General features: G+C 46.8%; 1 protein-coding gene across 2 annotated transcripts in view; it reads left to right on the top strand.

Moving 5' to 3' along the window:
• Window positions 1-22,475, top strand: part of PDIA5 (protein disulfide isomerase family A member 5) — a 93,509-nt gene that overhangs the window by 39,899 nt on the left and 31,135 nt on the right. For both annotated transcript variants that reach the window (XM_042956221.1, XM_042956222.1), the window contains exons 7-10: window positions 4,002-4,062; window positions 10,618-10,685; window positions 17,592-17,683; window positions 17,777-17,848. In XM_042956221.1, coding sequence (XP_042812155.1) covers window positions 4,002-4,062; window positions 10,618-10,685; window positions 17,592-17,683; window positions 17,777-17,848 — 293 coding nt within the window. The remainder of the gene's footprint in view (window positions 1-4,001; window positions 4,063-10,617; window positions 10,686-17,591; window positions 17,684-17,776; window positions 17,849-22,475) is intronic.

A 22,475-nucleotide genomic window follows, 5' to 3' on the forward strand; every position in this document is an offset into this window, starting at 1 on the left:
CTAATATTTGTTCTCCTTCCCAGCTCCATGACGGAACCTACAGGAGATCACAGACTGGCTGCCTGAGACCTTGCCTGAGACCTCCCATTCTTCACTGCCTTATTTAATGTATTTTAATGTGTTTAGATTTTTCTCAGAGAAATATCCATTTAAAAAGCCTTTCCTTATTATGTAACCCAGTCATTGCTGGGATTGGCTGTGTGTGTGTGTGTGTGTGTGTGTGTGTGTGTGTGTGTGTGTGTGTTTAAAAGTAAGTTTTGTTTTTTTGTTTTCTTTAAGAATAATCTCAGAGATTTGGGTTGGAGTTCCAGAGACTTGGGTCAGATCTCTATAATTCTAAGTCATGTAAATTTGAGCAAATTATTTACCCTCTTAAGTTTTAATTTCTGGATTTGGCTGGGCTAGGAAGTTAGGGGGTAGAACAGTGGTTCTGATTTATAGTCTCCATACAACCTGACCCTCCTTTCTAAGACTGCCCCACATGACCTGAATGTGCATCTTTATCCATGTATTGTGACACGTGCGTACCTCGTTTGTTTGGCTGTGTCTTCACCTAGGGGTGGGCAAGAACGTCTTTGTTATATTCCAGATGGTCTGTGAGGCAGGCAGTGCTATTTTGTAGATGGAAGGAGAATGTCCTTTTTTTAAAAATCTATGAAATACTGTTGACATACAGTGCTATATTAGTTTCAGATATATAACATAGTGATTCGACAGTTCTACATATTACAGAGTGCTCACCATGAGAAGTGTGGTTACCATCTGTCATGATACAAAGTTATGGCAGTATTACTGACTCTGTTCCCTTTGTTGTACTTTTCATGTCTGTGACTTATTTCTTTTATAATTAGACATTTATACCTCTTTTTAAAAAATTTTTTTTTAATGTTTATTTATTTTTGAGAGAGAGAGAGAGAGAGAGAGAGACAATGCAAGCAAGGGAGGGGCAGAGAAAGAGGGAGACACAGAATCCAAAGCAGGCTCCATGCTCTGAGGTGTCAGCACAGAGCTCAATGTGGGGCTGGAACCCACAGACCGTGAGATCCTGACCTGAGATGAAGTCGGACACTAAACTGACTGAGCCACCCAGGCGCTTCTGGACGTTTATACCTCTTAATCCCCTTCACCTATTTCACTTATGCCCCCACTCCCTTCTCTCTGGCAACCACCAGTTTTTTCTCTGGTTTTATCAGTCTGTTTTTGTTTGGTTTTGTTCGTTTGTTTTGTTTCTTAGATTCCACATGTAAGTGAAATCATATGGTATTTGTCTTTCTCTGAATTATTTCACTTAGCATTACCCTCTAGATCCATCCATGTTGCTGCAGATGGTAAGATCTCATTTTTTTTATGGCTGAGTAATATTCCATTGTTTGTTGTGTGTGTGTGTGTGTGTATGTATATATGTATGTGTATATACACACACACATATATATACACATACATACATACCACATCTTCTTTATCCATTTATCAGTTGATGAACACTTGGGTTGTTTCTGTATCTTGGCTGTTGTAAGTAATGCTGCAGTAAACATAGGGACATGTATATCTTTTCAAGTTAGTGTTTTTATTCTCTTTGGGTAAATACCCGCTAGTGGGAATTACTGGGTCATATGGGATTTCTACTCTCAATTTTTGGGTGAACCTCCATACTCTTTGCATAGTGACCGCACCAGTTTATATTTCCACCAATAGTGCATCCTTGCTAACACTTGTCATTTGTTTTTGTGATAGGAACTGGAGAATGTTTGTTCTTATCTTGATAACATGAAATGTACTTTTTATATTCCTCTGCCTCCCCTCCCTTTTCATTTAAAATTATTGACCCTTAATGCTTATTAATCCAGAAGAAAAGGATGCCATTTATACTTTCTGGAGGAGGGATCATGTGTGATCGTTACGGGCTGGGCAGTTTGAATTAAGGGGCTGGCCATCAGCATTTCTCTGGGATAGAAAATGCCAATATCATCAGAAGGTAAAAAGTATGTTGCTGGCAGGGGAAGAGGGGCAAATGTCAGGAGGTGGTGGCATCTGTGCCCGTAGTTATGAGGAAAACAAGCAGCCTAAACTCACTGTTGCTCGTGGGAAGATTTTGTGATAATGCATGTTTCTAGCCTTTCTGGAAAGTGATTGCCTGCTGTCTCCTTCCCCTGAGATGATCATGTCCTGAAACTCCTAAGATCGTTCTTCTGTAACTAGAAATATTAAGGAGAAAAAAAATGTTTTCACACCTGTAGGCAATCCTCTTGTTACACTTGGTGCTGTTTTCTCTTCTGTAGAAGCTTAAGGTATAGCTGCCTTTCTGCTGATAGAATTTCCACATAAAATAACTAAAAGTTCCCAATTCAAGTTAATTGCCAATTGTATTTGTGAGGTTAGTATTCTGCACTGTTGAAGGTAATTAAGCATCTTTGAATGTACTGTAATGATTGTTACTACCCAGGGTATGAAACCAAATGGCTACAGGCTCAGAAAACCCTTTTCTTCTCAGATCTCAGGTTTTTTCTCCAGGGATTTCAGAAGATCATTTTCAAAGCGTTTGCATTTTCTACCCATAGTCAGGGTCAAAGATCTTAGTTGCTAATTCTGTTTTGTAAAATTATATAATTCTAGTTATGTAAACAAGGGTGAACATTTTCAGAATTTATTATAAAATGTTTTAAATTCCTACAAAATATTTGTAATATTTTTTATCTAACTGAAAAATTATAAGCAATGCATATTCATTGTTGAAAATTTAGAAAATACAGCTTGAGTTTAAAAAGAAAAACAAGTTACTTTATCCCTTCCCATTGAGAAGTACCCACTGCTGGTATTTTCTGTAGCCTTCCAGGCTTTCAACATAATGCATACATATTTTTACTTACAAAAGTGTCATTACATTTTATATGCTGCTTTCTAACTTGCTTTGTTCCCCCCACTTAACGTAACAGGCATATCTTATTGTGACATTAAATATTCCTCTTCATCGTTTTTAATGATGCAGTAGTATTCCATAGAGCGGGATGTACCCTCATCTATTTACCTAATGCCTTGTTGCTGCCAGAAAGCTGCATTTCACAATCTCCTTTTACTTTCCTTATTATTCAAAAGAGAAAAACCTCTAATTTTCTTCTATGGAAACTGGTTAGAGAAGCAAATTATTTTAATCAAAACATGCTTTGTCATTGCGTTTCTCTGCAGTCCTTGATAGATTTGCTTTTTCCGGAACATCGTTGACTTTCGTTGGAAGAAAGGTCTTTGACCCTGCTTTACACTGAAGTCTCTCCATTAGCACTGTTGTGAAATATAAAAAATGTCTTTTTTTTGCATTTATTGTATTTATTTAACAAATAATTATGTATTGCATAATAATGTGCCAGGCACTGTTTGGAGGGTTTTACAAATACAGATGATCTATATCTCATGGGGGCAGGAGGGCATGCCTCATCTGTGTGTTCCTGTGCACACGATGGGCTCCTGGGCACATGGACGGTGGCGGTAGGGCTGGGGAAAGAGACAGTGGGTTTGGGTTAGCCCTGTGTGACCTTAACCAGCAGATCTCTGTCTAGCCAAGTTGGCCACGTGAAAACAACCACCCCCCTACAACACAACCACTCCATAAATCACATGAGGGGGCAGCCTGGTTGAGCCTCACGGGACATAAATAGTTCCTTGCAGGTTTTTAATCGTTCAGGTGGAGCTGCAGGTAAAGCTGGTAGCCTGGTCCTGACTACTTCATCATACCAGGTGGCCTTGGGAAAGCCATGTGCCCCCTTGGGGCCTCAGTTTCCTCATTTGTAATATGCAGGGGTAGTACAGATTGTCTTGATCGTCCAGCTCCTGACAGGCTGAAACTCTTGCTGCATGCCCCAAACCCCACGTCAGACCATGGGACATCTGAAGTGCTGGACAGCTCCTTCCACCGTGGTGGTGCCCCCACCCCCCAGAGCCAGGGGCATGTCGCCTCCCTGTTATGTTATTGTGTGTGTGACCTGCCGTGTTCTCTCTTTGTGCCTCAGGACTTCAGACGGCTCCTGAAGAAGGAAGAGAAGCCCCTCCTGATGATGTTTTATGCCCCCTGTGAGTGACCTTTCTCCTTTGGGCCAGAGTTCATTGTTCAGCCTCTTGGAGGGGCAGCTGGGGGTTGGGAGGCGGGGGACTGGGAACTAGCCCCAACTCTCTTAGAATGTGAAGTGCGTCCCTCACCCCATCTCTCCGTCTCTGCCTCTTTGCCTTTTCATTTGGCTCCTCCCCTCCTACTGTCCACATCAGTTTTTCTCTCACTAGAATCTGCATCCTTCTGCCCTCCTTGCCCCGAGCTCTACCTAGCAACAACACGGATCTCTCCAGGTATTCCTTTCCCACCAGCTGTGTGCCTGGTGGAGCTATGTGCCGATGGAGCCACGCCTCACCCTCTAGGTCCACTGCTGCTCACCAGCCAGAGCCTGGCCAGCCCCCCAAGGCAGCCATTTGCCCAGCTCTGGCTCCTGCACACCTCTGCTGGTGTCACCTGGGAAGTGTGGGGGAATCAGGACCAGGGAGAAAAGGGCCTCATATTTTGGTTCATTCTCTAGATGAGGCACAAAGCCATAGGAACAGCAGAAAGATCATTGAGATGACAACCAGAAGACCCAGGTTCTAATTCCAGCTATGCCAACAATCGAGCTGGGTGACCTTGGTCAAATCCTTCACCTTCAAATCCTTCACCTCTCTGCCCCTCAGTTTCCATTGCTTTTTAAAAAAATTTTTTTGATATTTACTTATTTTTGAGGAGGAGAGAGAGCATGAGCAGGGAAGAGGCAGAGAGAGAGAGACACAGAATCTGAAGCAGATACCAGGCTCCAAGCTGTCAGCACAGAGCCCGACATGGGGCTCGAACTCAGGAGCCATGAGATCATGACCTGAGCCAAAATCGGATGCTTAACCAACTGAGCTACTCAGGTGCCCCCACCCCCCTCAGTTTCCATTTCTATACGAAAAGGGAGTGTATCAGAGCAGTGGCTTTCAGACTTTTTGACTGTATTTCCTAGTATTAATTTAAAAATATTTTCCATGGCAACCTGGTCCTATAAGTATACATGTAACTTATATATACTTATAGTAAATAAGTTGACTAAGTAAATAAGCTGAAACAACAGTTTTACAAAACCATACTTTACCCTTACTACTTGCCATCTACTCTGCCAGATGTAGTATGCACTATTTCGTTTTTCTATTTTGTTTTATGTATGTATCTTTGTTTGTTTATATTTGAGAGAGAGACAGAGCACAAGCCGGGGAGGGGCAGAGAGAGAGGGAAACAGAACCTGAAGCAGGCTCCAGACTCCTAGCTGTCAGCACAGAGACTGATGCGGGGTCCAAACTCATAAGCCATGAGATCATGACCTGAGCTGAAGTCGGATGCTTTAACCAACTGAGCTACCCATGCACCCCAGCCTATTTTGTTTTATTCAGAAGTTACTGGTTTTTCCTCTAACCCTCTAATAGAGGGTCTGCAAACTATGGCCCGTGGGCTGTCCATCTTTTTTGGTAAGTTAATTTTTGTTGGAATAGACATATTCATTTGTTTATAGATTGTGGCTGCTTTCAAAAGCTAAGCAGAGTTAATTAGTTGATAGTATGTTCTACAAAGCCTCAAATATTCTGCCTGGGCCACCCTGTAGTCTAACAGGTCCCGACCCACAGATTGAAAAACCCTGGAATAGAGCCTATGTAAGGCCCCTAGAGCTGTAGCTCTGTGATCTGCATAATGCCCTTCAGAAAACTAAAGACTGGAGAGAGAGAGGCCATGTGTGGTGGGATGTGGGTGTGCCCTGGCCTGTCCGTGGCTTGGAGGAGTATCAGTGGCTATCATCCATCACCCCACAATGGACTTCCTTCACACACCCCAGGCCCCTTTCCCCTCTGGTAACCACTGAACTATGAGTTTGTTTTTGTTTAGTTTAGTTTGGTTTTTAGATTCCACATGGAAGTAAAATGATAAGGTTTTTGTCTTTCTCCTTCTGACTTATTTCACTTAGCATAATGCCCTCAGCGTCCATCCATGTTGTTGCAGGGGGCAAGAGTTCATTATTTTTTATGGGTGAGTAGTAATTCTGTTGTGTATATGTGTGTGTGTGTGTGTGTGTGTGTGTGTGTGTGTGTGTATACATACATACACGTATATATACCATACATACCACAGCTCTTTATCCATTCATCCACTGATGGACATATAGATTGTTTCCATATATTGGTTATTGTAAATAATCCTGCAATAAACATAGGAGTGCATATATATTTTCAAATTAATGTTTTTATATTCTTCAGATAAATACTGTTCCAGTAGTGGAAGAGCTGGATCATATGGGAGTTGTATTCTTAATTTTTTGAGGAATCTCCATACTGTTTTTCATAGTAGTTGTACCAACGTACGTTCCTACCAACAGTGTACAAGAGTTCCTATTTCTCCACATCTTCGCCAACACTTGCTATTTCTTTTTGATAAAATCCCTTCTGACAGGCGTGGCACACAATGATATATCATTGTGGTTTTGATTTGCATTTCCCTGATGAGTGATGTTGAACATCTTTTCATGTGTCTGTTGGCTCACTTGATTGTGTTGAATGATCCTTTTAATGTATTGTTGAATTTGGTTTGCTAATATTTTGATGAGGATTTTCACGTCTATGTTCATCAAGGATATTGGCCTATAATTTTCTCTTTTTGTGGTGTTCTTGTCTGGTTTTGGTATCAGAGTAACTGGCCTCATAAAATGTATTTGGAGGTATTCCCCTCCTTTTCAGTGTTTTGAAAGAGTTAGAGGAGAATAGATATTGAATCTTTGAATGTTTGAAAGAATTTATCAGTGAAGCTGTCTGGTCCTGGACTTTTGTTTTGGGCAGGTTTTTGATTACTGATTCAATCTCATTGCTAGTAATTGGTCTATTCAGGTTTTCTGTTTCTTACTGATTTAGTCCTAGAAGATTATATGTTTCTAGGAATTTGCATATTTCTTCTAAATTATCCAATTTTTTTTGGTGACTAATTGTCCATACTAGTCTCTTAGGATCCTTTGTATATCTATGATGTGAGTTGTAACTTCTCATTTCAGTTCTATTTACTCTTGTAAGCCTGCCTTGAATCCCTTTTCTTGAGTTCTTTGGACAAAGACCCCTCCAATTTCCACCTGAATGATCATGCCTCCCAAGATGGCTGCCCTTTTATGAGGTTCTGGTGGTTCTGTGGTTTGTTCACCATAACAATAGCCTGTCCCCAGCCCCTGTTGATTGCTGGGTATCCCCCTAACCCAGCCTCCTCTCAGACACCTTGCTGGCCTTAAGGGTGTGCCTGCCTATAGAAAGGAGGCCCTGGTGTCCTACTTCTAGTTAGATCAGGCTTTGCTCAGAATGGTCATGCACCTTAACCTTGGGTCATTCGCTTCTTTTATGTTCACTGGTTGGTTTCACGCCTTTTTGTTTCTCCTTGGAGGGATCTTATTAACTGCTTAGCTGTGAGTTGCTTCAGGAATTGTCCTGCCTACCCAGCCCCTTGAGGAGAGGGCCCCCTTTGGTTTATCTCAGAACCTTTCAGGATTCAATGTATGGGCTAGATGAGATTAAAACCGAGTATATGTCTGTATATAGTTCGTGTCACAGGCAGGATCATGGTATAGTCGTGTGGGTTTCATTAAAACGACACTAGTCCATCACTTACAAAGGTGGTTCCCTAGCAGTTTGCGCTGGAATGTGTGTGCCATCTCCCCCACCCCTTTCCCAGGCTGTCTGGGAGGGTGCCCATCCTCCTCCCCATAGCAGGCAGAGAGGCATGCATAGTTATTACCTTTATATAATAGAAAGTGGGATAGAAGTTAGGTCCCTTGTTGGTGTCACAGAGCAGTTAATAGTCGAGAAGGGAGGATGAAAACTTGGAGCCGTTAAGTTCAAATTTGTGAAGGGGTCAGACTGGATGGCCTCCTGGGTCCCAGGTAACCTCAGGACTCTTTTGTTGTTGTTTTTATTGAAACAGACGTGTGCTTTTTATTATACGAGTCCACTCAAGCCTTCATGGCCTCATAATTCAGCTTATTCCTGGAAACGTACTAGTTCTCTAACTGGGAAGTCTTTTAGGACTCTGATCCTTTGATCATGTTCGGGGTGAATGAACCCAAAGGCAGTGGGAGGCTTTACTTGTGACCAGGAATCTGGGTCCCTGGGACCTCTTGTTTATTCAGTACATGTTGACAGAATTAGTGAGAAAATAAATGGGTGACCACTCTAACTTTCAGGGTTTGAGAGTGACAATTAGTCTTATCTCTTCCTGTGCCTCCCGGTTGACAAATCCGTTGAAAGAGAGATTCAGATAGGGATCATGGTACCAGCTCTATTTTTGGTCAAGTTAAATTGGAAACTGGCTTGGCCTGTAGCTTCCTATTACTCTTCCATCACCTCTTCACCTCACTAACTTCTTCTCCCAGAGCTGCTGGGCTCCACCCATGGGGATTTGTGGGGGACATGAGGGTAATGTTGCTGCAGCCTGCAGACGGGCAGAGCTGGAAAAGAGATGCCACCCCTGTGGGAGTAGTTCATAAATTAAGCCCCTGACTGATGAATGTGGCCCAGTGGGTGTCAGACTCCCACCATCTCATCAAGCCACTGAATAAAGAGTAGATGAACTCCAAGTGCACTCCTCCCTGCCCCCGACTTATTTTCCCTCCTGGGAGTGACATCCTCTGTCCCCTGTGGAGTGTTCCCCCACTGCAGACCTAGCAGGTGCAGACACTCAGGTCTTGTATTGACAGTGCCTTCCTTGCTGAGCGTCCGGCTCTGTCCTCCCAAGTGTTGGCTCTGCCCCTCAGCCTCCAGGGGAGACTCTGTGTCCACTCCATAGATGGGAAAGCTGAGGCTCAGACTACTCGCTCAGTCTTAGCACAGGCAGCAAATAGTCAAGGGGAGACCTGGGTCTCATACTCCCCAGAGCTGAGCATCTTGTTTGCTGTGCGCCCCCCGTTATCCCTGCTGTGTGTCATCCACCATGGAGCATGGGCACCTGGCCGGGTCGGCCTTGTTGTCCCTGTTTCCCTCCTCTGTGAGTGTCCTACCATGGGAACAGTGTCCCCTGACAAATGTCACATTCTTTTCTTCATGACACTTGTGGGGATGGGGCTGTGTGTGGCAGCTGATGGATAGAGGTGCATCTTGTCTTCTGAGGACAGATGCTGCGGGCTGTCCTTGCAACCACTCCCACACTCCTGAGTCTCCCTGAGTCTGAGCCTGAACTAATGGCATGAACCTAAGCCCAGGCTGGTGTGTGTACAGTGTGTGTCCGTCTGTCTGCTGGGCAGGAATGTCACAGGAGGATCATGGGCATTTGGGGAGTTCCATGTCAAAACCCCCTGCATCACATTTGGTCCAGCAGACTTGTGCTGGGGAGGTTCCCGTGGAACCTTGGACCTGCTCACAGTTCTCCAGTGTCTGTATCTGGCCCCGTGGGTGAGAGCACCTCTCCGATCTGTATTACTCTGCCCACAGTCTGCCAAGGTGTTAGCTAAACACGGATTAGAGCTTGTCCGCCTACTGCTGCTCGGCCCTGTCCCCACTGTCATGTTGAGATGAGATCCAGCCTGACACAGGGGTCTGGTCAGCTTTGGTGTCTACAGCCTTCAAGTGCATCTCAAAGCCTTTTTGCAGCAGAGCGGCTGTCAGAAAGACTAACAGCCTGACATGTCTGAATTCCTTATGTCTGAAGAAACTGGTACATGTGTCCTGTGGGATCACTATGGAAATGTGGCCTGCTCTGATCGATGCAGGGGCGGGGTGGGCGGAGAGGTTTTAAAGCAAGGTCGCTCTGAAGTGGTAGTGGATGTTTGGGGCCTGGCTATCTTGGCCCTGTGTCCCCCAAGGCTTGGGAGGCCTTCATCATCCCAGGAGAAGAGTGACCACAGAACCCCACAGAGGGTTGAGCCAGAGACATCACAGAATCCTCGATGTCAGAGCTGGAAGGGGCCTGAGGTTGTCTGCTCCAACCCTCCTCATTTGCCAGAAGGAGCCATCACCCAGAGAGCCATGTCCAGGGCCACCATGCAGTGCATCCAGGGAAGACAGGCCCTCAGGTGTGCCAATCCTGGCCTGGTGCGCCTCCTGCAAGGCCAGAGTCAGTATTTCACACCCAGCCCATCTCCACTCACTGCCCAGTTATTCTTGTTGATTAAGAAAAGGGGCATGGAAATCCCAAGAGTCATTGTACCCATGGATGCACATTTTTCTTCCTAATGGCATCTGATTCAGGTTCATTTACAGTCCCTGACTGTGCTTTCCTGTCACATGTTCGGGTTCCCTGTATTCCTGTTGAACTCATGATCAGCCCTAAACTATTCCACGCTTTGACCTTCTCCAGCTGTGTCACATTTGCTTAGTCAGTCCCACATTTATCGAGGGACTGCCGGGCTGTGTCGTGGTCTACACTATCAAGATTGTAAGCTCTTTGGAGGGCAGGGCCTCTATTCCTTCTGTGTCCTCAGGGTCAGCAGCAGTCCTGCCCTTCTGCAGGCTGAATAAATGTTTGCTGGCAGAGGTTAGCCTGAGGGGAGGGAAGCCAGGGCATAGGGGTCCAGCACCCACCGTAACCAAGTTTGTTTCTCTTCTATCTGTGACCAGGGTGCAGCGTGTGCAAGAGGATAATGCCACATTTCCAGAAGGCCGCGACCCAGCTGCGAGGCCACATTGTGAGTGAGGCCCATGGGCCTGGCAGAGCTGGCCGACTCCCAGACTTCTCCCTCTCACCTGGAGAGGCGGTGGGAGGAAGGGGCCTAGGGTGCAGGGAGAGGGCAGGTCTGAAAATCTCAAGGAGTCACCCTCCCGCTGCCCTGGGCATGTGACTCAGACCTGTTCTTGGTGGATGGCAAGAACTCCCCAGAGTTGCTGGGACCAGGAGAGTTCAGTGCTTGTCCAAGCAAGGCCAGTGACAAAATAGCCAGGAAACCAGCAAGAAGCCCAGGTGGTATTGCTGGGTGGCCAGGGGCCATCAGCAGAGCATCATGGCTCCAGAATTACTGGGGCTGGGCTCCAAAGCAGGCCAAGGCTCCCAGTGCTGGGCAGCCCAGTGGCGGCAAAAGGGGCATGGTGACCAGTGGTGGGCCCAAAACACAAGCAGATTCACGGGAAAGTTTCCTGCCAGGCTTACCAGGGATCTGTTTATGTGGGGCTGGAGGAGCCGTGGAAACGACAGCAGAAAGAGGCAGTCCAGGTGGGGAGCCGGACACCCGAACTCGCAGGCGCTCTCTGAAGGAGAGTGTGCAGTGTGTGTGTGTGTGGAGGGGGGGGGTGAAGCAGACAGGAGGCAGGGTTGTGTCAGGAGTGCCCATCTTTCAGGGACAAGAGGGGGAAGAGGAGCCCCTGAGGAAACGAGCCTCAGGAAGGAAGAACAACCAGGATGGTGCAGCAAGGGCAGGGGAGACTGGACAGTCAGACCTCACCAGGCTGAGGACCACTCACTGATGGTCCCAGTCATCTCTGGGCAGCCTCCACCTGCCAGCCTTGTCTCTTCTGTGCCACATGTCTATCTAGTTTTGTGCATTCCCTGAGCCACACAAATACCGAGGGTTTTTTGTTTTGTTTTTGTTGGTGGTAACAGAAAAATAACTGTTGGCCCCTCTAGGGAGCATGGAAAAATCCATATGCTTTTCATGAAAGGTTGTGGTGAGGAGAGCCATCACCATGGTGGGGCTGGCCAAAGTCCCACTAAGGGAGTTCTGATTTCTTAAAACTGAATCATGATCTTTACAGATCAAATGAAGTTGGTGATTAGTTCAGAGTCAATTTAAAAAGTGTACATGGGCATGGTGACACAGCCCTGCTAGCCTAGCCCGCTACAAGCCTGGGTTGCAAAGAACCAGTGCTTTCTCTTTTGACCTCATTCTCGGGCAACACCAAGGTCCTGCTTGTTTATCACTAATGAATTTTTAGCAACTCACCTGGAGATGTTTGGCCTCGGGGCACACATACATCACTTGGGGGAAGTTTCACTTCGCATTTTGGGGCCTTAATAGATAGCATATATGACGATTATTTCGCCTGGAGAAAAGACTTAATTATCCAGTGTTCTCCCTACTCATAACTCGCATACTCTTAGAAAACTTCTCCACTCAACTTCCTAACTCTGTGGTGCGGTGGAAGTTAAATAGCTCCAGCCCCAGTCACATCACAAATACCTGGCCAGCCCCACCAAAGCAGGTAAGGTCTTGGTGCTATTCTTGTGCACCTTCTGGAAGGTTCCCAGCCAATGCTGCATCTACCTGCCAAACTCAGTGTTCCAGTCCCTTCCATGCTCCCATAGAGTTTGTCCTTGCCGTGCATGGCCAGGTCTGCTCATCTTTGCTTGTATTCCAGATCACTTTCTTCACCAGTTGATACTAATTATAGTATGATTTTCTTACTGTAGTGTGAGCTTCTTGAGTACTGGGACACTGTTTGGTTCACATCTGTTTCTTCAACACAGAGCACAGGGCCAAGCTTGTGGTACCCCATACATACGGATAAGTGAATGAATGAATGAATGTGTGGCTTATCACTCTTGAGCACGTTTTATTTTAAGCTCGGTATTTACATTAAAAATATTTCTCTTTTTGAAGGAATTCAGAGCATCAATTATTAAGGACAGAGACAAAGTGGGAAGGATGTTTGTGAGCTGAGGGCTTGCCCCTTGGCCCTGGGCTCATACTATGCTCTTTCTCAAGATTATCCCTGAAGATTATTTGTGTTAAGGGTACTTGGTTCCAAAAAAGGAGACAACAACAACAGCAGTGCCTGCCTTCCCTGCCTGCACCCAGGTCAAGAAACATAAAAAGTGACCCTCCCAGTTCCCTAGACAACGTTACAGAAAACTCAGTGGGATCGTCTGAGTACCTGGACAGCCTGGCTGGTCAAGCCCAGCTTTGGCCAGGTGTTAGTTACCTTGGCCTAAGGCATCTGTGTTGTATGAACACATTCATTTCCTTCTGTATTTTCTTGCTTGGGGTATGTTTTGTTCTGTTTCTTAGGAAAGCACCTTTTGAAAGTTCTCACCCTTTCCCCACTCCATAAATAGGGAAAGGTCTGGCCACATAGACACCACCTTCTATGAGAGGCCTCTGGAGGCCAGGGCTCATGGTGCAGCCACAGCTCCCCAGAGAGGGTGACTAGAAGCATGATTCCTTTCCGTCCTCACACTCAGGGCAGAGGTGGGCTGCCCCCGGAAATCTAAAGCCTACCCCTCACCACTGCTGAGACCTAGCTGGACTGGCACCTCGTCTCCTCTTCATCTCTGTCGTCCACGAACCCTTTCTGGCTAGCCCATGTCTGTGGCAAGGGTCAGAAACCCTCCTCCTCTACAGATTTCTTGGGAGGTGTCCAACTTGATGATGTCATGAAGATGTAAGCCAGGCCAGATCAGGGATGCTCAGCCTTTGCCATTTTCCAAACTCAGTTCTGCCTCTCTTTTGCTGTCATTAATGTCTGGTGAATCATCAGTGTCTGTCCCACCTATCCCTGCTAATTGCCATCCTCGTCAGCAGCTGTTGCTGCTCCCTGTCTCAGAGCGGCTGTCAGAGCGAGCCTGTCCCCATCTGCTTCCTCTTCCCAGCTTTGCTAGTTACTGAGGTCCACGCTGAGTCTTTTGTTTCTCTTGGCCATGATGGGCCATCTAGATGTAAACACCATGACATGGGGTGGTCCTGGTGATAGACCTGTGCACATCAGACTCTGGATCTGGCTCTTACTAACCGGTGAGGAGATCTTGGGCAAATAGGCTCGGAGTCTCTCTTTCCCTATCTGTAAAATGAGATGATAATGCAAACCCTGCCCACCTCACTAAGGTTGTTGTGAAGAGCAAGCGGCTGGTGTGTGGAAACAGCTCTGTGAGCTACAGACACTTCATAGACACACTTCCTATTTGTACTTCCTATTCCTCCCACTCACTAAATGAGGGTGCTCCCAAGATTCTGCTTTTTCAGCTTCTTTTCTTATTAGGGCCAAGGGCTTGGCACCGTGCTTTCCTTGTTGTGATGGCCTCTCCCTCAGTGATTTTATCTACATCCATAATTTCAACAAAATGTAGCTCCATGGAGCCTGAGTCCCTGACCTCCAGTATCATGTGTCAGATTCCCTGCTTGACATCTTGGTCTGGATTTTTCTCCCTGTGTCCCAAATGGAGAATGTCTAAAATAAAATTCAGCACCTTTCCATCCAGCAGACTGGCAGCCTTCTTTCATGACTCTTCCCAAGTACGCCAGGCTCCACTGACAACGTGCCTTTCTGCCAGGGCATCCTCACACATCTCTCTTCCTCACACCCTGTCCTCTCCCTGCCTACCATCCTGGGTCAGGCCCTGGTTAGCCCACACAGAGTGGTTGCCAAAGGCTGCTGATTTCTCTCCCTGACCCACGACTCGCCCCTTACAGCTTGACCTGTTTATATTTTTTTTAAAAAAGAAAAGAATGCAGCTGGAAAACCCTCCAGCACCTCTTGAACAAAGTCCTGGTTTCTTAGGCACTAAAGCCTTTTCCAGAGTGAGTTCACTGAACCTGTCCAGCCTTCTCTTCCTGCCCCCTTCTGTGTCCTACAGTCCAGTTAAACCAGCATATATTCCTTACCTCTTGGGCTGCATCTTGTTTTGTCTTGCTTCCACGTTCTCTTTCTGGAATGTCTGTGGAAATCTGACTCTCCCTTGAGCACCAGCTCATGTGTTGTCTGCTCTGTGAAGCATCCATGATTGTTCCTGTCAGAACACGGGCTGAACATGAGGTAGAACGGGTCACGCTAACCGAACGGCACCAGCACATGTGGCTCAGGGTCAGGTGTTGTGGCCGTAACTCTTAAGCCGAGGCCAGTTTTGCCTCAGTTGGCTTTCCAGACTCCAAAAAGTGTACGTAGTTGTTCAAAAAATATTTATCTCATTAATAAATGCCCCCAAGTGGTACAAGAGTGCTACAAAAACCCAGAGAGTTGAAAGTTCATCACAAGCAAAGGTGGTTTGGAAAGGCTGTTCGGGAAGGTGGGATTGGATTTGCCTTACAGGATGAATAAGTCTTTGGTAGTAACTGGGAGATGGGACGTGGGCATCCTAAGCAGAGGGACGAGAAGACAAAATGTCAGGGCCAGGGGAGCACAGCATGTGCAGAGTTCAGAGATGCTTCGTAGTATTGATGAAAACAGCTAGCATGTTCTGAGTGCTGTAGTTACTCTACTTGTACTGTCTCATTCAGTCTTCACAGCAGTCATAAGAGGTGGTTACAGATGAGGAAACAGGCACAGAGGCATCTGACTTAATTCAAAGAAATGTGTCTACTAAGTGAGGAGTTAGGGCTCGGACCCAACATCATGATGCCTGAGCCTAGGCTCCTGGCTACTGTGGTATATTACCCATCTGCAAGGTGCCTTAGACGGAGATCGGTCCAACTTCCTCCCTGTGCAGAGATCTCAGACTTTCCAATTCCTGGGAGAATCATAAACCTAGACTCTAGCAGGTGTACAATTAAGGGTTTTGTAAGAAAGAAGAATTCAGAAATGAGATAGGGACTGTATGATCTTTGAGCGTGGAGTTAGATTCTAGCTCATATTTAGTGGAATTGAAAGGTTTTGTGCAGGGAAGTGATGTAATGAAAGAGGAGGATGTGGAAGATTAATCTCATGGTGGATGTGCACTGACACTAGGGAGATCAATTAGAATAAAAAAAGAACTTTAAAGTAGACAATTATTACTGGAACAGGCTGCTGAATCAGTCTGGGGAAATGAACAGAAAGGCTTTTAGAGGGTTCCAGGTCTTCTAGTAAGTTCTATTTCAGACTAATTCTCCCTGTATTCCTTGCAACATCCCACAAATGAGCTGGGGGGTGTGTGTGTGTGTGGAAATTGGTGATTTAGTAAAGATTGTGTGCCTACTGTATGCCAGGCATTGTGCTAGGTACCTAAAACAGTTGGAAAGACATGGTTAATGTTTTTTATTTATTGAGAGAGAGAGAGAGAGAGCGAGCGACCATGCAAGCACACATATATGCATGTGCAGAGGGAGAGGGAGGGAGAGAATCCCAAGCAGGCTCCACACTCAGTGCAGAACCCGAGTCAGGGCTTGATCCCACAACCGTGAGATCATGTCCTGAGCCGAAATCAAGAGCTGGACGCTCAGCAGACTGAATCACCCAGGCGCCCCAGAAAGTCTTGTTTAGATGCCTCTGGGGATGGTGCTGCCAGAGGCTTTCATCACCAGGAGGATTTGGTAGGAAGTCAAGAACTTGACGATTGTTCAACATCAGTCCTGTGCTGAACCTCTGACCTGGGTCACCTGGTTCAGTTCTCTTAAGAGCCCTGTGATATTCCCATCGCCCATGTCTTCCACACAAGGAGCCTCAGTGAGGGTAAGTGACTTGCCCAAGGCCACATGATTCCTAAGTGGACACAGTCTTCTGAATCAAGTTTCTTGTCCACTGAGACTATTGTCTTTTTCTTGTCCTATGCTTCCTTCTTTGTTTTTTTAATTTTATTTTTTTAATTTACATCCAAGTTAGTTAGCATCTAGTGCAACAATGATTTCAGGAGTAGATTCCTTAGTGCCCCTTACCCATTTAGCCCATCCCCCTCCCACCCTATGTTTCCTTCTATATTGTTCAGCAAAATGAGCTTCCCGTGTTTCTTCTCTCTGCCTCTATAACTGCTCCTGGCTTTTTGAAGTCCCTTTCCCTTTTCTTCCATGCTGCCCTGCTTTGTGGAACAGCCTTCCTGTATCTGGCCACTCTATCTTCATTCTCCTATAAGAACAGATTCAAGTCCTTTCCGGGCACCTGATCCTGCCCTAGAAAAGATTACTGCTTCAGGGAAGGAGTTTTAGAGGACTCTGGGTTGTTCTTAGTATTTAGCCCTGTTGTCAGTAACACAGCTACTAAAATTCTCCTTTCCCAGTTAGAAGTGTTGGATATGGGGACCCCTGCAACCAAAAAATGTTCAAACTTTGGAGATGGTACAGTCAGGCTGTAGGCGATGCTTACAAACAGGAGGAGAGAGGTGGGGAATCTGGGAGTCTGGAGGGAGGAGAGTCAGGCAGATGGATTGTCACAAGAGCCACACTCTCTCCCTGGCCACGTACAAGCTGTGAGGTCCAAGAACATTGAACACAAAGCCTGGGTGGACAGACTGAGGACAGGCCATGAGGATGTTGTGGGGTGGCTGAGCAGTGACTGTAACTTAAGAGAGGAGTGAAACCTTAGTTGACAGGGGCAGGGAGGAGGCATAATGTTTTTTTGGATGGCAGCAGCCCCACTCTAGGACCTGCTTGAACTTGGTGGCAAAGCCACCTGTCTTCCTCAGCCCTCAGAACTTGGGTTTCACTCTGGGATAGCCATCCCGCAGGCAAGTAAAGGGAATGCCTGTACAGAGGGTGCCACCTGACCCAGGCCCCATGTCTTCCAGAGCTCTCAGCCCTCATTCCCAGCTGCATTAGCTTGCCATGCTCCCCCCGCTGCCCAGGGCTGCATGTCAGTTTGTGAGGCTTTGTCCCCTTCATCTGTTTCTGGTGGGATAGACAGATAAGCTGTGCTTGGCAAGGTGGGGATGTTGTCTGCGGGGCAGAGGGCCAATAGGCCTGTTCTCCCTTTGCTCCTAGGTGCTGGCTGGGATGAACGTCTACCCCTCGGAATTTGAAAACGTCAAGGAGGAGTATAATGTGCGAGGCTACCCCACCATCTGCTATTTCGAGTAAGTCTCCTGCCTCCCTTCTGACGCTCGCTCCCCTCCATGGTGGCATTTGCATCCCTGGCTGAGCCGACATTGTCTGTCCACATTTCACAGGAAAGGACGGTTTCTGTTCCAGTATGACAACTATGGGTCCACAGCTGAGGACATTGTGGAATGGCTGAAAAAGTAAGTGGGTCGGTTGGCTCAGGGGTGTGTGCCTGGAGGGAGGGTACCCCTTCCCCAGGGCGGTCCCTGTTCACAGGGCTGTGGCTGGAGCTGGGAAAGAGAAGCAGGAAGGCAAAGGGCCCTTTGTGCTGCCACCCTGTGGTTTCTGGGTTGCTTCTAGGTGAAGATGGGGTCTTTGTGGGGTTAGGATATGGGAGCCAGGAGGACTTGGTGTGACTGTGGCCATGGTGACAGCATTTTAAATAGCGTTTCCCCCTTACTGTCTATCTGCTGGCTAAGGGTATATCTCGCCTTGGATGTCAGTTTTGAGAGAGGCCCCACTGCAGGTCTCTCTGAAAATTGAATTGTCAACTGAACACTTATTTCAAACATAATTCTGTGTTCGGTGCTGTGAAGCTGCTAGGAAATACTCTCATAGCTTAGATTTGCAGAGTGCTTTGCCATTCATGTGCACTCCCCACAGATGCTGCTTCTTGGCGACCTTGTGTGCCTATTTGTAACGTGATAGATCCTTATAACCCAAAGTATCCCTCACCTGGACCCCCATCGTACTAGGCTTGTGGCTTGGGCATGACCTTGACTCGTGTGTTGAATGGGGAGTCTGTCCCCCCCACCCCTTCCCGTCACGGGAGCAGGGGAGGGGGTCGCCTCTCCTGGCAGCCTCCTCGGGCCATCCCCAGCTGAGCACTTACCCTGCTTGCTCTGGCTTTACCTGTTATCAGTCTGGCACTTACCAGTCACTGCCGATATATGGCTCTTTGTGCATAATTCTTGGAATAATAACCAGCTAACATTTTTTGGGCTCTACTTTGTGACTGACCCTGTTCTAAAGACTTCCTATGGATTCTCATGTAATCCTCAGAACAGCCTTGTAAGGACAACATTATTGTTAGCCTTATTTAATGAAAAAGGTAGCAGTGCAAAGGCATAAAGAGCTTGTCCAGGCTCCTGCAGGTGACAGGTAGCAGGGCCAGGCTTGCCCCTGGGCAACAGCAGCTCCCCTGAGTTTTGGCTGGAGCCCTCTACCCCTTCCCCAGTTGCCAGCATGGTGGGTCTTCATTGACATCATTCCCTGAGGGGCAAAATGTTAAATAGTTATCCAAAGATATGGAGGTTGAAAATGTGTATTTTCAGAATGGGAAAGGAGGATGAATTTTGTACCCTCCCCCGCCAAAAAACAACAAACTGTCAGATTCTAACGGTTGAATCTCTGTCTTCTGTTGTCAGTCCCCAGGAGAAAAAACACAGCGGAAGCACCGTGTTTGCATAGCATCTTTTGTTTCTTGGAAGCATTTCCACATGTCTGTCCCCATCTATCACTCATTTCCAGCCCCTGCCCGGGAAGGTGGCCCCCCATTCTTGTGTATTCATTGTCTTAACCTGGGCCTTCACTCCCCTGGTTTCTTTTCTCATTTGATAATAAGCATGTCCTCTCTTCCAGCCAGACACATCTCACTCTGCTTTGGGAGAAGGTTTCAACAAATAGCCATCTTTTTTGTCACCAGAGCATAAAATCTGTCTGCTTCCCTCCCCCTTCTCTAACCTTTTCTGGTTTCAAAATATACTCCTATCTTTTTGGAAAGATAAGGTTTAGTTTTCTTTTAAATAGTGTTCAGACTTGCTTGCTAACCCTGCACAAGGGGAGCACGTCAGTGGAATTTCTGAGACAGGTGATTAGCTCCCCACTGAAGCCTGGCAGTTTGTTCCCCACCCCACCCCCCTCTGCCCACCACCATCCCACCTCCTCCACCACACTCTGCTCTGGACAGAGACCTGGAGGCAGTCCTGGGCTGGTGCCTCCCCACTTCCCACCTCCTCCTTCCTCCCTCTCCTCACCCCACATGGGAACTTGGGAAGGAAATCTTGTTAGCAGCCCCTGGTCCAGCCCTGGTCTCCAGGCTCTTTGAGAAGGTTAGTAGGGTGACTCCAGGGAGGGGGGGTGCAGCATCGGGGTCTCCCTGAGCAGCCCTGCCCAGCTGCCCAACCCCCCATGATCACTTTGTCAGGGACACTCATGGGGGCAGGTCCTCCGAAGGCATGGCTGTAGCCCACCCCACCCCAGCATAGCAAGGGTAGGTCCTAAAGGACCCCGCAGTGAGCTGCCTCCTCTCACACCCCAGCACAAGCTAGCGATATCACTGTTTTTTAATTTTTTAAAATGTTTCCTGATTTTAGGACTCTCCAAGTGAGACACGTTATTATAGAAAAACTTACAAATATATTTAAACAAAAGGAAAGGAAAGCCTTTCCATCACCCCCACTGTAAGATTATGTGTTGTGATGTTTTTGTGAATTTCCTTCCAGATTTCCCCCTACAGGTACCCAGCTCTGTGTGTGATTTTTCCCTGTGCCAGATGTTATTTTTCTTAATTTTTTTTAATGTTTTATTTATTTTTGAGAGAGAGACAGAGTGTGAGTGGGAGAAGGGCAGAGAGAGAGGGAGACAGAATCCGAAGCAGGCTCCAGGCTCTGAGCTGTCAGCATGGAGCCTGACATGGGACTTGAAGTCACAGACTACAAGATCATGACCTGGGCTGAAGTGGGACACTTAACCGACTGAGCCACCCAAGTGTGCCCCCCTCCCCCTGCTATGCCAGGTGTTTTATGTCTTTACCGGTTTTGTCCTACATTTTGGTGGATAGCAGTGTTCTCACATTTCCTGCTTCCTTGCATCTCTTCCCTGGGCCTCCCTGTTGGTTGCTCAGGGCTTATGTGTGGCCAAGTGTAGAAGAATGAGAGTGGATCTGGCCTTGTTAATTCTCTGGATGACTTTCAGAAGACCAGGAGAGAGGAATCCAGATCTCCTTCCTACCGCCCCCGAGTGGCTAGCCACTGGGCACTGAGTGAGACCAGGTGAAGACCTTGGGGTCTGAGTGTGCAAGGGCCCCAGCGTGGGTGTGTTTATCATGGCAGGTGGGACCCCTTTGGGCTTCCACTGGCTATGTTTCTCATTCTCTCTGTAGGTTTCATGCTGCTGAGTGGGCTTGGCACGTAGAGGGTATATACGTGGCAGTCCATTTTGACTTAGCCACCTGTTTCTGCCTGTGTATTTTTATTCCAACCAGCAGTGAACTGAAAGTAATCACGAAGTTTTCTTGACTTCTGATGCTTATTGCATCTTCTCACCTGTGGCATGGGCACCTACCTCAGATAAGGATCTGATTTGTGTGAATTTCCTAGTCTGGAGAGCCCAGGAAATCAGAGTCGCAAGATTGGAAGGGAATAGAAACATCAGTGAATCTGCCCCTAGAGTTTCCCTTGTAATGTTTGTATTACCTCTAGAACAGATATGGTTACCTACCTCAGTCCCACTCGAACACCTCAAGAGAGCAGGGCCTTGCCTCATGTTGAGGTCGCCCACTCATGTTTGAATGATTTCTATGATTTCAGTTATGAAGGATATGTAGGAACATTTGGGTAGTACTTTATAAATTTATAAAATATCTTACTCTAGACATTATCTGTCTAGATGTACCTGAGAGGTAAGGAAAGGCCTCCAAATACTTCATCTTGTAGGTGTCTGAGGTCAGGTTGGTGGCTTAAGCCGCAGAGCTGGTAAATGGAGGAAATAGGACTCAAACGCAGCTCTTCTGGCTCCCAGCATGGCTCTCTTTCCCTTTCCCTCCCATCTCTTATAGGTAGAAGGTTCTTCTGTTGACTGAAGGTTCTTTCTCTGGAGCTTCTACTTGTTGGTTCTCCCCTTCGGAGCCATAGAAAATAAATGTTACTTTCTCTTTCTGATGCAGTGTGAAATATTTGAAGATAGCTATTGTGTTCCCCATGTCCTCTCCATATTAAGCACACAGTTCCTTCAACCATTCTTCTCTCATTCCATCATTTATTCAAAACGCATCTCCTGGGTGTGTGCATCATTAGGTGTGGGAGGTACAGTGGTAAGTGGGAGCCCCAGTCTTCAAGGAGAGAGATGTAAAAGGCATAATTCAGCAATTGTGTTTGGCCTCAGACTTCTGCTCGATACTTCTCTGTCTAGTGAGTACGCTTGCCACTGTGCCCAGCTCTGGCAATCCTCTCCAGAGAGTCAGCTGTTGTCTACTGGGGGGGAGAGGGGCGATCACCTGGCTGCTAGCCTGAGGGCCAGGATCTGAGGGCCTGGCTTTCAGGCTTTCCATGTGCCCTTGTTTCTAGCCCCAGCCACAGCCCTGCTTCGAGGGGTGGTGCCTCAGGGTCCTTAAGCGCCTTTGCTATGGGTGTGGTTGTCCCCCCACCCCCTGACCGCACCCAGCACCTCAGGTCTCTGCCTTCTGTTTTGCTAGGTCCGTTTCCTAGCTTCTAAAATTGCACTGACCTCTTTTTTCTATCTTCGCCGTTGTATTCTTTCCTGTTCTTTTCGCTTCTGTGGGTTCTTACTTTCTTCTTTTTAAGTCTTATACTATTACTGTGGTGGTTTTAGAGTGTGTTCTCTGTGCTTAACTAGAAGTTTCTCAGGCACTTTCATACATTCGTACAGCAGCTAAGCCATGTCTTCTCCATTCTGTGCTGTCACAAGATGTTTAAAAGTTATTTTCATTTTTGAATAGATTCCATTCACGTAATAAAAATGATTCTTTAAAAAGATACTTAAAAATCCTACATTGACAGGTCTTGCTTCCATGTGTTTCCTTCATCC

This window comes from Panthera tigris, chromosome C2, assembly GCF_018350195.1.
Source record: "Panthera tigris isolate Pti1 chromosome C2, P.tigris_Pti1_mat1.1, whole genome shotgun sequence".
Classification (NCBI taxonomy): domain Eukaryota; kingdom Metazoa; phylum Chordata; class Mammalia; order Carnivora; family Felidae; genus Panthera; species Panthera tigris.